General features: G+C 40.0%; 1 protein-coding gene across 1 annotated transcript in view; it reads left to right on the plus strand.

The window, feature by feature from the left end:
• The window catches only part of LOC113155588 (NACHT, LRR and PYD domains-containing protein 12-like), a 246,698-nt gene that overhangs the window by 95,500 nt on the left and 134,359 nt on the right, over positions 1–16,839 (plus strand). Inside the window, exon 8 of the mRNA XM_033326635.1 lies at positions 8,881–9,479. Coding sequence (XP_033182526.1) covers positions 8,881–9,479 — 599 coding nt within the window. The remainder of the gene's footprint in view (positions 1–8,880; positions 9,480–16,839) is intronic.

The following is a 16,839-nucleotide window of genomic DNA, read 5'->3' on the forward strand; positions in this document are numbered from 1 at the left end:
GAGGTTTGGACATAAAGGACTAAATCAAACACGGAAGAGTCAGTAGAACATGTTTCATGTCAGTGTCAGAAATATAGTCAGCAGAGAGAGAGAGGAGCTGAAAGTAGAGCTGGAAAGAAGAGAATGGAGGTCAGAGTTCAGGGTGTTCTCAGTAGAAACAGGACAAATACCAAACCAGTTCAGAAAGTCTAGTGCATCATCAGATCATTTCTATATTATTATTAATGGCGATATGAAGCGCTGGTAACACAATAAACTACAGATCCCATAATGCAGCGCTTCAGCTGTCGAACACATTCCGCGTTAATCAAGTCTAGTTTATGATGCTGCAGGTTATTATGAAGCTGGTCCTCAGGGTGCCAAGTAATGTTGAACCATATCGTTACAACTGTGTTCACAAATACGCACTTTGCTGATAAACTGAGTTCTCACGGAGCTTTGGTGACTTTGACGAACAAGAAAAGAAGTTTGAGTTGCTTCTCAACCCATTTACCGTCGTTGTGGAAACTTCACCTGTGCAGATTCAGATGGAGCTGATTGAGCTGCAGTGTAATGACTGAAGGTAAAGTAGGACACTGCAGGACCCGCACAGTTTATTCACTCCATTCCCGCAGAAATGTCCCAGCTCCGTCCACATGAGGCTCGAACCTTGTTTATGTTTGGTAGAACAAATCTTAGTGAGAAGCTGTTCTCAGTGATGAAGACTAACAAAACAGCACACAGGAGTCGTCTCACTGGTGAGAACCTACAGTCCATCCTGAGAATCTCCACAACACAGAACCTCACAACAAATATAAAAGAACCTGTTGACAAAAACAGATGCAGCTCTGATAAAATGACTGAAGAGCAAAGACTGAATGATTTGATTTGTTATTGCTGAAAAGCACAAATTTTATTTATATTTCCAGGTTTTGTTATGCAGCATGTTCACATTTTGAATTTGTATAATTTTGACAGGATATATTTTTATGGAGAGCAAAATCTTTTGGGATATTTAAAATTTAAGTTTATTTTTTATATAAAATGACATAAGATTAACGAAATTTGAATGTTTGTTCTTTTAATGTTTACTTTATTTCTAACTTGTATAATTTAGACAGGATATATTTTTATACAGAGCAAAATAGTATAAGTTATTTAAGGTTTATGTTAAAAAAAAGTTTTAAAAGTTTTAGTGTTCAATAAATGTTTATCCTGTTCGGCCCAAGACCTAAAGTGTGTTTTGGATTTTGACCCCTGGTCTAGTGGATTTGATCTGGTTCAGGTTCTGTCCTGGAGGTGGTTTCATTCAGACCCACACTCCAGCAGAGTAGGTGGCGACAAAGCACCAGGATCTTTGGAGGAAGAGGAGGAAGAAGAAGAGTCGGAAAGTTTGGATTCGTTTCCACCAGTAAAACTAGAAACTCTGAATCTTCTCTGCTCATCACTAGAGGTGAGTATCTGCAAACTCCAGCACAAACAGCAGCTTCAATGCTGCTAGAAAAGTTAGAAAGTGTCCGTCTGGTTTTCAGACGAACTTCATCTCAACAGACCTTTAGTTTCACTTTGTGTCGTCGTGACGCAGCAAAATGTGTCGTTTAAAACCGTCTTTAATGGACATAGAGTTAGTGGATGGTCTCTAGTTGAACACAGAGTCGTTGTTACTGTGGAGCTCCACTTACTGAGGACTGAAGGCAGCTTTTCCTGCCTCCATCAGCCTGTGGAGGAGGCGGAGATGAGCCGCTGCTCTCCCGCTGTCTGAGCCACTAAATGCGGTCTGAGCTCGGCCGGACAGCCGCTGGAGAACAGCTCCGACTTTCTCTGTCAGTAGATCCTCACTACAGGACTCATGGGGTTAAATAATGTTCACATAGAATAGAAGAAGAAATAAAAGAAGAATTAGACAGAGACAAACTGAACTAATGATTAGTGACAAACAACAGTTTGAATCAATATGATCTATGTTAGAGATGTTCACTGATTATTAGTTCATGGCAGCTGATGAATGTTTCCGTTCAACACTGTTTTATTAGACTAAACTTTATTGTCTAGTCGTATTTCTATGTCGAGATTCGTCCTAAAACTGCAGCTTTCTTTGATGAATTTCTCTGAAGACGTGTGAAGGTCAAATCTTTGTCCTGTTAATAAAAGTATATCAGACGTGTGATGGTAACAAAGGTTTTATTGAGGTTTGTTGAATGTTGTCTTGATCATCAATGTGTCAGATTTAGTCAAATAAAGTTTCTGCTTCTAACAAAACGCTTGACTCTAATTTTGCTGTTTCTCACACTCACACTGTTGCATGTCTGATTTTTTTATTGTCAGCTCAAAATAACCCAAAGCATGTCGCTAACATAATTTGGTTCAAAGTGTCTCACAAACAATTTAACACCTAAAACGTGCTGGAATTAAATGGAGGTGCACAATTTGACAAGAATACTGAGATTGTCCTCTGCTAGTTATTTCCACTCTTTGTGGAGCAGTTTCCAATCCTTTCTTCCACTAACAGACAAACCTAAGACAAATTCAGAGGAATGAATGAACTAAATATCACAGTTTAAAGAGCTGAACATTTCTTTTATTTACAGTAAAAAACCTTTATCACTGCCCAAACTCCCACTGTGTATAAGGAATGTCTATATCCTGAATCAAATGTCTATTAGATACACAGAGGGCAGAGGAACTCCTCATCCAGTGCTGCACTTCTCACAGTCATGGTGATACCACACTCTTAAACTTTTTCCTGTTAAAAAACAGCAAAGAATGTAATTATTTTACTGTAAAATTAACAATTAATACACAATTAATTACTTTTTAATTACTTACTATTTATATGCACCTTTTCTAGAAGAGGTATATTTACAGATTTTTATTGTTAAATTAAGTACAGTATATAATGTATACACACTACATACTTTTGCATGAGTGTAATTTTATTTCATAACTCTTACTCATTAAACTATTAAACTACATTACATTCAGTAAAATGAGTGAGACTTGATGGACTGGAGCAAGGAAGTAGTGATGTAGTGCTGGTTGCTGGGGTGAGGAAGGCAACACGTGCAGGTCCAAAGTGACGACTTCTGTCTCTGAAAACAGAAGAGAAAGTAAAACATGACACTGACTGATTTGTTTATAAGTTAAGTTTTGGAGTTTTCCTGCTATGTTCATTCAAGTTAGGCAGTTAGAATAGGCAACGTCTGGATATGTGCACATGGCAAAGATTTATCTAAGACAAAGCAAATTCCAGTTCACCCTGTAATTGAAGAATGACAATCAGAAGTCCAGTGCCAGTCTGCAATGTCACAACTGTCACTGAAGAGAGAGAAAAGTTATTACAACACCTCAATTGAAAAAGAATAAACTGAATGAAAGTGTTTTGTTTCTATGAGTTTGTCTCACCACTTAGCAGTTTTAAAGATCTGTACTTCTCATTGCACAATATGACTTGATTGGAAATGTTTTGTACTTTGCTAATGCTAACAAGTAAAAACAGAATCCACTCACCCATTAATCTGAAGAATGAAGATGGCTGAAGATTCAAACTGGATTGTTGACTCAAGCATGTGGGCTCACTGCAAGTGCTTGTGTTCCCGAGATGCATTACAAAAAATATTGTAAAGTACTGTTTCCTCTCCTCAAAGTATTAATATCATAGAGTACTGTCAAAAGGCATTTCACCAAAAATGAATAACAGCAATGTACTGCATTTGAGGATTACAGAAATATACTGTTTAAGTTTTTAAGTAAATTAACAGAAAAGTCTAAGAGTGAACCTACTACATGAGTCACAGCCAATCTGAAAAACGGAGAGCACATTTAAGTTTTATATTTATGGATTCTTGTAATATTCAACAGTTCACTTCAAAGTTGATCTCCAAGTTCCAGTAGGACTAATATATATAATTATTTTTATTTTTACCCATGGTGAAACCTAATTTGTTAATTAGGTCCAATGAACTCAAACGTCTGTGTTAGCTGAAAAATAAGAAATGGGAAGAGTTCAAATGAACCATGGTTTAGACTAAGAAGATGTCTATAGTGACCAAAGAGACAGACAGGATCCTAAAGACAGACAAGATGTGTGGACAAGTACTTATCAAATAATAATTTAAATACACAAATGCAAGGAAAACTTATTTTATCAGACATTATCAGTCTAAGCAGCGGCAGTAGCTCAGGTGGTAGAGCAGTTGCCTACAGACCCCAGGGTCAGTGGTTCTATTCCCGGTTCCTCTTGGCTATTAGCTGAGGTGTCCTTGGACAAGAAACTAAAACCCTGTAGTATCGCTGACTCAGTCTGGCAGCTGTCCAAAACAAATTTCCCCAAGGGGATCAATAAAGTATACATTATTATTATTTAAGTTCACTGACAAACTGCAGCTGAAGTTCCTGAATGTTCATTTCTAATGAAAACACAGTTTGACAGTTTCATGACCCTAAATGATTCACATTTCAACATATTAACACTCCACATCTTCAGCTCTCAGTAAACATCTCTGGAGAGGTCCAGCTCTAGATGAGGAGTTCCTCTGTCCTCTGTGTAACTATGTGAGTTTGTGAAATCACAGAGAAATTAGAGAGAAACAAGCATTTTGTTAGAAGCAGAAACTTTATTTGACTAAATCTGACACATTGATGATCAAGACAACATTCAACAAACCTCAATAAAACCTTTGTTACCATCACACGTCTGATATACTTTTATTAACAGACCAAAGATTTGACCTTCACACGTCTTTTGAGAAATTCATCAAAGAAAGTTGCAATTTTAGGTCGAATCTCGACATAGAAATACGACTAGACAATAAAGTTTAGTCTAATAAAACAGTGTTGAACAGAAACATTCATCAGCTGCTATGAACTAATAATCAGTGAACATCTCTAACATAGATCATATTGATTCCAAGGAAGGGATATATAACTCAGCATGACAGAGGTCCCTCAGGTCTGTGAGAAGAAAGAAAGCTGATCTGTGATGTATTAGTACACATTCACCACCTGTCAGTACATGAAGTGAACTTCACCTTTACCTGCTGCAACATTAGTGATGTTTACACAGTAATACACATTAAAATCAGTCAAAATGTTGTTTAGTGGTGGAAAAGTTAGTGAAGTATCAGCATCAGTCCAAATGACTGAGTGAGTGTAAATGTTGGTCCATCATCCTGTGTGTGCTGGGCTGCAGCTTCATGCCTCCATCTAGTGGACTGATAGTAGAAGTAGAGCAGCTGATGGCAGCTTCCTCTGCCTCCCACTGCTGTCTGACTGCATTCAAGTGACACTGATATGAAAGAGGAAAGAAGAGCCAATCAGTGGAGGAGCAGCTGATCTTTGTCCAGGAGAAATGATGGAAAGGAGGATTTCAGTTTTCACTGCACATCAATGATTTGTGTTTCCTCTCCACATGAAGGTAGAAAGTGTGTGTGAGCTGATGTGGATGTGGATTCAGCAGCATGGATCAGTGTGAGGACAGAGAGGAGGGAGTCCCTCCCTCTAAAACCACTCTGTGTGGGGACCATGAGAGCCAGACCAAAGCTCAGAGGTGAGATGAGGATCTCTAACTGTCCATGACTCTTCTCCATGTCAGAGCTTAGCACCAACAATCACTGCTCCATCATTATTAACACTGAAAACTCTCTGTGTTATGAATTTATACTGAAATCATTCAGTATACAGATTTTGACTTTTCATTGATCTGTTCTGTTCAAAGTTTCTCCCAAAGCTTAATGACTCACAAATAAAAAGTGAATTTCCCTCTCTGATGTCTTTTCCTCTGTCTACCAGGATGCATAGGAGGACACAGTCAGTTAGACGGGAATGCGAACCCAGCTGTGTGTCTATGAAGAGTGACTGGTCAGTTGATCGTCCAATTGATTTTAAAGGACAACAACCCCCTGCTGTTCACAGGTGAGCTGTAAATAACATGACAATGTCAGTGACTGATGTTTCAACAGTTGTTTCTCCAGAGAAATTTGATTCAACGTGTTTCTGATCATTTCTGTTGTCGTATCTGAAAACTGAGCAGTAGAACCAGTTCTGAACTTCAGACCTCTGCTTCATAGTTTCTCTCGTCTCTCTGACTGTTGGATCCTCTGTTGTTGTCTGAAGACTGTTTGGGTGAAAACCAGTGGTTTTCCTGATGCTAACAGATGCTAACAGCTAACTAGTGCTAACCCTGGTCACACTGAGCTCCATCAAACCAACAATGAACCATGTGACCACAGAGGTAGAAACCTGTTAGAGAGATTTTAAAAAATTAAAAAATGTGCTGTTTTATAATAAAACTATTACTAACAAAGTAAAGTAGTGCTTTAAGCTAATCGTTTTTTTTAAACATACATGTAAATACTAAATAATATTTGGTATCAACTAAATAGTTGCAACCTGAAACGTTATGTATTTGTATAATTATGGCAGCAGTAGCTCAGTTCTTAGAGCAGCCGTCTACAGACCTGAGGGTTGGTGGTCTGATTCTTAGTTCCTCCTGGATACTTGGAAAAGACTCTAAAACCCAAAGTAGTGTCGATATGTACAGTCTGGCAGCTGTCAAATATAAATTTTCTCTCACTTGTAAGTCGCTTTGGATGAAAGCATCTGCTAAATGACTAAATGTAACAAAAGTACTATTTACTCAATTTACTTTAAAATTTACTTTCTCTGTCTATTGAATCCTCCTCAACTTATTTTATTGATGCTAACAGATATTAACTGCTAACAAAGGCTTGTTGTGATTACACTGACTCAAATCGCAATCTTGTATTTTTTTACTTGACTTTTAAAGTTGAATCCACTCTTGATTAAGGCGTTGTGTCTAATGTGGGTGGTCAAAAACCACAACAAACTAATTTTTACATACATGTGCAGAATGTATCTCTTACCTTTCAGGTTGTTTCTTCATTATTTATCATCACTGTCTGGATTGAATAGTGTGTTTTGAATTCATATTAAAATTGCAGATATAAAGTCACAATCTCATGGTGTCTCATTTTGCTATTTAAACTGTAAATCAACTGTATTAAAGTCTTGGAAATGTATTTATAATGAAATTATGCCTCCACAGAGTGGACCAGGAGAGCTCAGAGGTTCCCAGTGGTCAGTCTGCCCACCAGCATCCAACACAGCTGGACTCCATATTTCTGGTCTGTACATGTCCAACTACTACTTTTCCATGTGTTATGTTCCCAATAATCTCCATGCTGCACTTTTTAGACCAGTGGATTGTCAGTCTGTCCAACATGGATCTGATGTTTGGCTCCATGATTTGAGTTGGATTGTGTCATTCATATAGTTTCTGTTCCAGCTGCTGGAGGAGAACATTGTCACTTTTGTGAAGAACGAGCTGAAGAAGATCCACAAGGTTCTGAGTCCAGATTACCCACAATGTTTAGAGAGTCAGAGGGAGGATGAGGAGGTGTTGTATGGTGAGGATGAAGAGCAGAGGAGGAGCAGCAGAGAGGCATTTGTGAAGATCACACTGAACTTCCTGAGGAGAATGAAGCAGGAGGAGCTGGCTGACTGTCTGCAGAGCAGTAAGAGGATTTCTCTAAACATTTAACATCATGGACAAATGAGACATTTACTGAGAGCTGAAGATGTGGAATGTTAATATGTTGAAATGTGAATCATTTAGGGTCATGAAACTGTCAAACTGTGTTTTCAGTAGAAATTATATTGATCATGTTTTTGTGGTTTCATTCAGGAACTTCAGCTGCAGTTTGTCAGCGTGAACTTAAATCTAATCTGAAGAAGAAGTTCCAGTGTGTGTCTGAGGGGATTGCTAAAACAGGACAAAAAACCCTTCTGAACCAGATCTACACAGAGCTCTACATCACAGAGGGAGGGACTGGAGAGGTCAATGATGAACATGAGGTCAGACAGATTGAAACAGCATCCAGGAAACCACACAGACCAGAAACAACCATCAGACAAGAAGACATCTTTAAAGGCTCACCTGGAAGAGTGGAACCAATCAGAACAGTGATGACAAAGGGAGTGGCTGGCATTGGGAAAACAGTCTTAACACAGAAGTTCACTCTGGACTGGGCTGAAGACAAAGCCAACCAGGACATACAGTTCACATTTCCATTGACTTTCAGAGAGCTGAATGTGCTGAAAGAGAAAAAGTTCAGCTTGCTGGAACTTGTTCATCACTTCTTTACTGAAAACAAAGAAGCAGGAATCTGCAGGTTTGAAGAGTTCCAGGTTGTGTTCATCTTGGACGGTCTGGATGAGTGTCGACTTCCTCTGGACTTCCACAACAATCAGATCCTGACTGATGTTACAGAGTCCACCTCAGTGGATGTGCTGCTGACAAACCTGATCAGGGGGAACCTACTTCCCTCTGCTCTCCTCTGGATAACCACACGACCTGCAGCAGCCAATCAGATCCCTTCTGAGTGTGTTGACATGGTGACAGAGGTCGGAGGGTTCACTGACCCACAGAAGGAGGAGTACTTCAGGAAGAGGTTCAGTGATGAGGAGCAGGCCAGAAGAATCATCTCCCACATCAAGACATCACGAAGCCTCCACATCATGTGTCACATCCCAGTCTTCTGCTGGATCACTGCTACAGTTCTGGAGGATGTGTTGAAAACCAGAGATGGAGGAGAGCTGCCCAAGACCCTGACTGAGATGTACATCCACTTCCTGGTGGTTCAGTCCAAACTGAAAAACACCAAGTATGATGGAGGAGCTGAGACAGATCCACACTGGAATAAAAAAAGCAGGAAGATGATTGAGTCTCTGGGAAAACTGGCTTTTGAGCAGCTGCAGAAAGGAAACCTGATCTTCTATGAATCAGACCTGACAGAGTGTGGCATCGATATCAGAGCAGCCTCAGTGTACTCAGGAGTGTTCACACAGATCTTTAAAGAGGAGAGAGGACTGTACCAGAACAAGGTGTTCTGCTTCGTCCATCTGAGTGTTCAGGAGTTTCTGGCTGCTCTTCATGTCCATCTGACCTTCATCAACACTGGAGTCAATCTGCTGTCTGAAGAACAGTCAACTTCTCTGTGGTCCAAACTGTTGCGACCTGAACTAAATCTTCTCCACCAGAGTGCTGTGGACAAGGCTGTACAGAGTCCAAATGGACACCTGGACTTGTTTCTCCGCTTCCTCCTCGGTCTTTCACTGCAGACCAATCAGACTCTCCTACGAGGTCTGCAGAAAGAGACAGGAAATAACTCAAAGATCAATCAGGAAACAGTCCAGTACATCAAGAAGAAGATCAAAGAGACTCCCTCAGCAGAGAAAAGCATCAACCTGTTCCACTGTCTGAATGAACTGAATGATCGTTCTCTAGTGGCGGAGATCCAACAGTACCTGGACTCAGGAAGTCTCTCCACAGATAAACTCTCTCCAGCTCAGTGGTCAGCTCTGGTCTTCATCTTACTGTCATCAGAAAAAGATCTGGATGTGTTTGACCTGAAGAAATACTCTGCTTCAGAGGAGGCTCTTCTGAAGCTGATGCCAGTGGTGAAAGCTGCTAAAAAAGCTTTGTAAGTATGTGGATAGTTGAATGTCTATTAAAGTCTTGACCAGAGAATCCACATTGTGAACTGGAAACCTTGAAGTGTAAATAACTGGGAGAGACAGTTTAAATTTCTTAATGTCAGAATTTTTTTACTTACAGAAGTAAAACAGAATATGTTTTTTTTACATTTCCTAGTCTGATTATATTTTATTTTATTTATTTATTTTACAGTCAACATTGAGTGAAAATTGAACACAGGTTAACACAAATGTTGTCATCTTATTCATCACTGTTTTTCAGACTGAGTGGCTGTAACCTCTCAGTGAGAAGCTCTGAAGCTCTGTCTTCAGTTTTCAGCTCCCAGTCCTCTAGTCTGAGAGAACTGGACCTGAGTAACAGCAACCTGCAGGATTCAGGAGTGAAGCTTCTGTCTGCTGGACTGGAGAATCCACACTGTAAACTGGAAACTCTCAGGTCAGGTCAAGTTTCTGTTTTAAATAACTGTCTGATTTTAATTCACTGTGTTGTATCTTTTTAGTTCAGGGTCAACATTAAAGGTGATTACTGTCAAGGAATGGACTCACGAGACATAAGTATAGCAAAGAAAATGATTTATTAGAGCACAATCTCAAAAGGAGAGAAATCTGAAAACTAACTAGAGGGAGGTATCAAAAGAACACAGCAAGAAACTGGTCTAAACTCAAAAACAAAGTGACAACAAAAAAACAACCTGAAGCATGGTGGGGAACAAAGTAACAACCTAAACTAGAGATACAAAGTAAGTACAGAAAATCACTGCACAGACACAGGGACAAACTTACACTGGCTGAGGTACAAAATCCAGTATCCAATGGCTGGTGAGTGAGGGAGAAAAGGTCTGAGAAACAGGGCTGGAAGTAATCACTAGGAGGACCAGCAGGAGTGGGACCAGGTAAAAGAGAGAGAGAAACAAACTGGACCAGCATCAGGCAGGAATTGTGACAATTACAGTTTGACACAATTGTTGTCATTTTATAGATCACTGTTTTTCAGACTGAGTGGCTGTAACCTCTCAGAGAGAAGCTGTGAAGCTCTGTCCTCAGTTCTCAGCTCCCACTCCTCTAGTCTGAGAGAACTGGACCTGAGTAACAACAACCTGCAGGATTCAGGAGTGAATCTTCTGCCTGCTGGACTGGAGAATCCACACTGTAAACTGGAAACTCTTAGGTCAGGTCAAGGTTCTGTTTTAAATACGTGGAGATGTTGAAAAAGTCCATAACCACTCCCAAGCAGATTAAACTTTGTAATGTCACAAGTTTAAATTTGCAAAAGTTTCTCATCAGTTTTTTTACAAAATATAAAATAACTATACTTTCCTATCTAATTTTATTTCACTGTGTTGTATCTTTTTAGTTTGGGGTCAATATTAAATGTGATTACTGTCAGGGAATGGAGTCATGAGACACAAGTAATGCAAAGAAAATGATTTATTATAACACAATCTCAAAAGCAGAGAAAATGTAAAACTAACTAGAGGGAGGTATCAAAAGAACACAGCAAGAAACTGGTCAAAACACAAAAACGAAGTGACAACAATAAACACCCTGAAGCATGGTGGGGAACAAAATAACAACCTAAACTAGAGATACAAAGTAAGTACAGAAAATCACTGCACAGACGCAGGAAAAAACTTACACTGGCTGAGGTACAAAATCCAGTATCCAATGGCTGGTGAGTGAGGGAGAAAAGGTCTGAGAAACAGGGCTGGAAGGAATCACTAGGAGGACCAGCAGGAGTGGGACCAGGTAAAAGAGAGAGAGAAACAAACTGGACCAGCATCGGGCAGGAATTGTGACAATTACAGTTTGACACAATTGTTGTCATGTTATACATCACTGTTTTTCAGACTGAGTGGCTGTAACCTCTCAGAGAGAAGCTGTGAAGCTCTGTCCTCAGTTCTCAGCTCCCAGTCCTCTAGTCTGAGAGAACTGGACCTGAGTAACAACAACCTGCAGGATTCAGGAGTGAAGCTTCTGCCTGCTGGACTGGAGAATCCACACTGTAAACTGGAAACTCTCAGGTCAGGTCAAGGTTCTGTTTTAAATAACTGGAGATATTTAAAAAGTACAAAACTGCTGACATGAGAGAGACCCAAGCAGATAAAATTTTCTAATGTCACAAGTTTTTAGTTGCAAAAGTTTCTCATCAGTTTATTTACAATATATAAAATAACTGTACTTTCCTGTCTGATTTTATTTCAGTGTGTTGTATCTTTTTAGTTCAGGGTCAACATTAAATGTGATTATTTGCAGAGAATGGAGTCACGAGACACAAGTAATGCTAAGAAAAGGATTTATTATAACACAATCTCAAAAGCGGAGCAAACATAAAACTAACTAGAGGGAGGTATCAAAAGAACACAGCAAGAAACTGGTCTAAACACAAAAAACTAAGTGACAACAACAAACAACCTGAAGCACGGTGGGGAACAAAGTAACAAGCTGAACTAGAGATACAAAGTAACAAGAGAAAATCACTGCACAGATGCAGGCAAAAACTCACACTGGCTGAGGTACAAAGTCTGTTATCCAAGGGCTGGTGAGTGAGGAAGAAAAGGTCTGAGAAACAGGGCTGGAAGAAATCACTAGACGGCGAGGGCAAGGTCCAGGGTGTAACATGGGCAGGGAAGCAGGACTGGGAACAAAGCAGGAAAATGACTGGAGAGTTGTAGGAGAAAAGATCAACTTCAGTATAAAAAAAGGCAAGAGAAACTTAACCGGACAAGGGTTCACAGGAAGGACATGAGTAGAAAGATGGGTTCTGCGTCTCAAGATTGAAACGAGTGAGAACATAGAACTGTAGTGGAATCTAATGGTCTAAGGTGTCAACTTGTGTGTAGAGAAATTTATGTTTCCTGTTGTACACATAGTATATACATAGTTCTTCAGAATTTATTATGTGAGGGGGCCCTGTGAAGTATAAGTAAGAGGGTTGGAGAAATGTAGAGCAGAAGACATTTACATGATTGTGGTGTTTTCTCCACGTATTAAATTGAGATGGTTCATCACGCTGAGTCCTTTCTTGAAGTCTGCTAAGCTTTTACAATATTAAGAGGAAGAGGAGAAATTTCTAAGACAAGAGTCATAGTCAGAACTGACAATCTAGCAGGGAACTGAGGGCTGAAGGGAGCTTATAAAGGAGAGGGTGAATACAGGAGGAACTGATCAGTAATTAGTGCAGAGGGAATGGAAGAATAAGTCAGTCCATTTATGGGCACAGCAGGAAGTGGCTGGAGAGCAGAGCAGCAGGAGTGGGACAAGGTGAAAGAGAGAGAGAAACAAACTGGACCAGGATCAGGCAGGAATTGTGACAATTACAGTTTGACACAAATGTTGTCATGTTATACATCACTGTTTTTCAGACTGAGTGGCTGTAACCTCTCAGAGAGAAGCTGTGAAGCTCTGTCCTCAGTTCTCAGCTCCCACGCCTCTAGTCTGAGAGAACTGGACCTGAGTAACAACAACCTGCAGGATTCAGGAGTGAAGCTTCTGCCTGCTGGACTGGAGAATCCACACTGTAAACTGGAAACTCTCAGGTCAGGTCAAGGTTCTGTTTTAAATAACTGGAGATATTTAAAAAGTACAAAACTGCTGACATGAGAGAGACCCAAGCAGATAAAATTTTCTAATGTCACAAGTTTTTAGTTGCAAAAGTTTCTCATCAGTTTATTTACAATATATAAAATAACTGTACTTTCCTGTCTGATTTTATTTCAGTGTGTTGTATCTTTTTAGTTCAGGGTCAACATTAAATGTGATTATTTGCAGAGAATGGAGTCACGAGACACAAGTAATGCTAAGAAAAGGATTTATTATAACACAATCTCAAAAGCGGAGCAAACATAAAACTAACTAGAGGGAGGTATCAAAAGAACACAGCAAGAAACTGGTCTAAACACAAAAAACTAAGTGACAACAACAAACAACCTGAAGCACGGTGGGGAACAAAGTAACAAGCTGAACTAGAGATACAAAGTAACAAGAGAAAATCACTGCACAGATGCAGGCAAAAACTCACACTGGCTGAGGTACAAAGTCTGTTATCCAAGGGCTGGTGAGTGAGGAAGAAAAGGTCTGAGAAACAGGGCTGGAAGAAATCACTAGACGGCGAGGGCAAGGTCCAGGGTATAACATGGGCAGGGAAGCAGGACTGGGAACAAAGCAGGAAAATGACTGGAGAGTTGTAGGAGAAAAGATCAACTTCAGTATAAAAAAAGGCAAGAGAAACTTAACCGGACAAGGGTTCACAGGAAGGACATGAGTAGAAAGATGGGTTCTGCGTCTTAAGATTGAAACGAGTGAGAACATAGAACTGTAGTGGAATCTAATGGTCTAAGGTGTCAACTTGTGTGTAGAGAAATTTATGTTTCCTGTTGTACACATAGTATATACATAGTTCTTCAGAATTTATTATGTGAGGGGGCCCTGTGAAGTATAAGTAAGAGGGTTGGAGAAATGTAGAGCAGAAGACATTTACATGATTGTGGTGTTTTCTCCACGTATTAAATTGAGATGGTTCATCACGCTGAGTCCTTTCTTGAAGTCTGCTAAGCTTTTACAATATTAAGAGGAAGAGGAGAAATTTCTAAGACAAGAGTCATAGTCAGAACTGACAATCTAGCAGGGAACTGAGGGCTGAAGGGAGCTTATAAAGGAGAGGGTGAATACAGGAGGAACTGATCAGTAATTAGTGCAGAGGGAATGGAAGAATAAGTCAGTCCATTTATGGGCACAGCAGGAAGTGGCTGGAGAGCAGAGCAGCAGGAGTGGGACCAGGTGAAAGAGAGAGAGAAACAAACTGGACCAGGATCAGGCAGGAATTGTGACAATTACAGTTTGACACAAATGTTGTCATCTTATACATCACTGTTTTTCAGACTGAGTGGCTGTAACCTCTCAGAGAGAAGCTGTGAAGCTCTGTCCTCAGTTCTCAGCTCCCACGCCTCTAGTCTGAGAGAACTGGACCTGAGTAACAACAACCTGCAGGATTCAGGAGTGAAGCTTCTGTCTGCTGGACTGGAGAATCCACACTTCAAACTGGAAACTCTCAGGTTAGGATTCATTATCTTAAGTACATTTTCCGCAGCAAGTTTTTTTTAGATCCAGAGACTTTGTGTCTATGAGGATCATTGGTGATATTTTAAAAGTCCAAAACTGCTGACATGAGAGAGACCCCAGCAGACTAAACTTTCAAATGTCACAAGTTTTAAGTTGCAGAAGATTGTTTTTACAGTATATATATACAGCATTGTTTTTAAACTCATGGATGTTTTCTACATGAGGATTTTTCTTTTTCTTGTTAATGTTGTTGTTAAAGATAGTAGCAAAAAAGTGGTCACTTCATAATTTTCTGATTTTGTCCATAAACTAGTCATTATTGTTTCTATGTGACCTGAATGCACAAATATAAAGCACAACAAACTTTAAATAAACTATGAAATAAAACATTTATGGTCTTTCATGTCTTTATAGAACAGACATGTAGCTCTAAACCAAACTTCCATTCTTTATTTCATTGATTGGACTCCAGGTTTGCTAACTTCTTACTATAGTTGACGTTGTGACATCAGACAGTTTTTCACTGACTTTTTCCACCATCACTCTGTATGTTTAATGGTTGTGTTCAATGAAGACATGAAAGATCAGGACTCTTCAGGTGTTTTATTAACTTAGAAATATTGTGTTTGTTTATATTTGCAACTTTGGTGAAGATAAGATTATATTTGTATGTGACTAAATTTGCATCAAATACAACAGGGAGTATGTGATGTTGGTCGGTACAAAAGAAACAGCACCAAGTCTCCTGTGAATTGTTTTGTGTGTCTGCAGACTGTCAGGCTGTCTAATCACAGAGGAAGGTTGTGCTTCTCTGGCCTCAGCTCTGAGCTCCAACCCCTCCCATCTGAGAGAGCTGGACCTGAGCTACAATCATCCAGGAGACGCAGGAGTGAAGTTGCTGTCTGCTGGACTGGAGGATCCACACTGGAGACTGGACACACTCAGGTATGGAGAGGCCTGCTGCAGCCACAGACAATGTCTGATGGAGGAGAAAGTAGGGATGTTAATGATTAATGACTCTGTTTGTTTAGATGAGTAAAACAAAGGCACCTCTTTGCCATGAAAGGAAGAAAATGTGTCAGCATCAGTTTCTGTCTCATTCTGACCTTGGGGACAAATATCCTCATGATGAAATCAGGTGTTACATTAGATTCTGTGAACTGAGCAGGAAATTTATCCACCTTATAGGTAGAGTTTTTATCCACAGAATGACAATGAATGAATATCAGAGGATTGAATCAGGTCACAGCATCATGTCTCTGTCTCCTCAAATAGTGATGATTGAAGCATCTTCACCTTCCTGAGATCCTGAGCTTGTCATGATGAGATCTTGTGTCATATATAGGAGACAGTAAATTAGAACTAGAACATGTTCATTTCATCATTACAATCTGTCAAAGAGGAAAAACTCCTTGTTGTTCCCAGTTGAAGAATTAGTTTGTGATTGAATGAGTTTTCACTTTCTGTCTCTGGCTGCTCCAACAAATCTGACACCAAATCAGATGAAGCCACAAAGTCTGTGTGTAATGATCAATATCCAGTAGCTGGAGGTGAACTAGACTTCCTCTGAACACAGGACAACGTCTGAAGCTCAGCTGAGATCAGTCCACAGACATTAGCGAGAGGAAAACACACACACAGTCCATGTATGTGGAGTTGAGCCTCTTGGACTTTGCTCTCCAGTTTCCTGCTTCCTGTGGTGTCACATTAGTTTGTCTGGTGACAGTGTGAGACTGAAAGCAGGTGTCTGACACCAAAACTGCTGTGAACTAGAGAATTGAAATCCTTCCTCCATGTCACCTCCCTGCTCCGTAGAATTCCAAGATAAGGACTCCAATTCCTTAGTTGTTTGCTGAATGTCCATCCCTACATACAAGCCTCCATTAGAACAGAACCAGAACACACTGTGTGTATGAGAGCCATGTAATGTCCATGTGTGCATGCTGAAAGAGAATGTGCTGCTCTGACCCCCCTCCTCCTTTCAGGGTGGAGCCTGGTGGAGTCCGATGGTTGAGACCAGGTCTGAGGAAGTGTAAGTGTGTTTTTAATGAGACTGATGAAAACAAAGCAGCAACATTCAACCATCTTCAAACTGTCACATCACTCCTTCAAATCCCTGATGTCATGAGTCCTCATCAAACTGATGATAGATTAATAACTGCAGCTGGATTGTGTCTTGTTCTCTCCATCAGATTTCTGTCAACTCACCATCGACACAAACACAGTGAACAAAGAACTACGACTGTCTGACAACAACAGGAAGGTGACACGTGTGGAGGAGGATCAGTC

Source organism: Anabas testudineus, chromosome 18 (genome assembly GCF_900324465.2).
Source record: "Anabas testudineus chromosome 18, fAnaTes1.2, whole genome shotgun sequence".
NCBI lineage: Eukaryota > Metazoa > Chordata > Actinopteri > Anabantiformes > Anabantidae > Anabas > Anabas testudineus.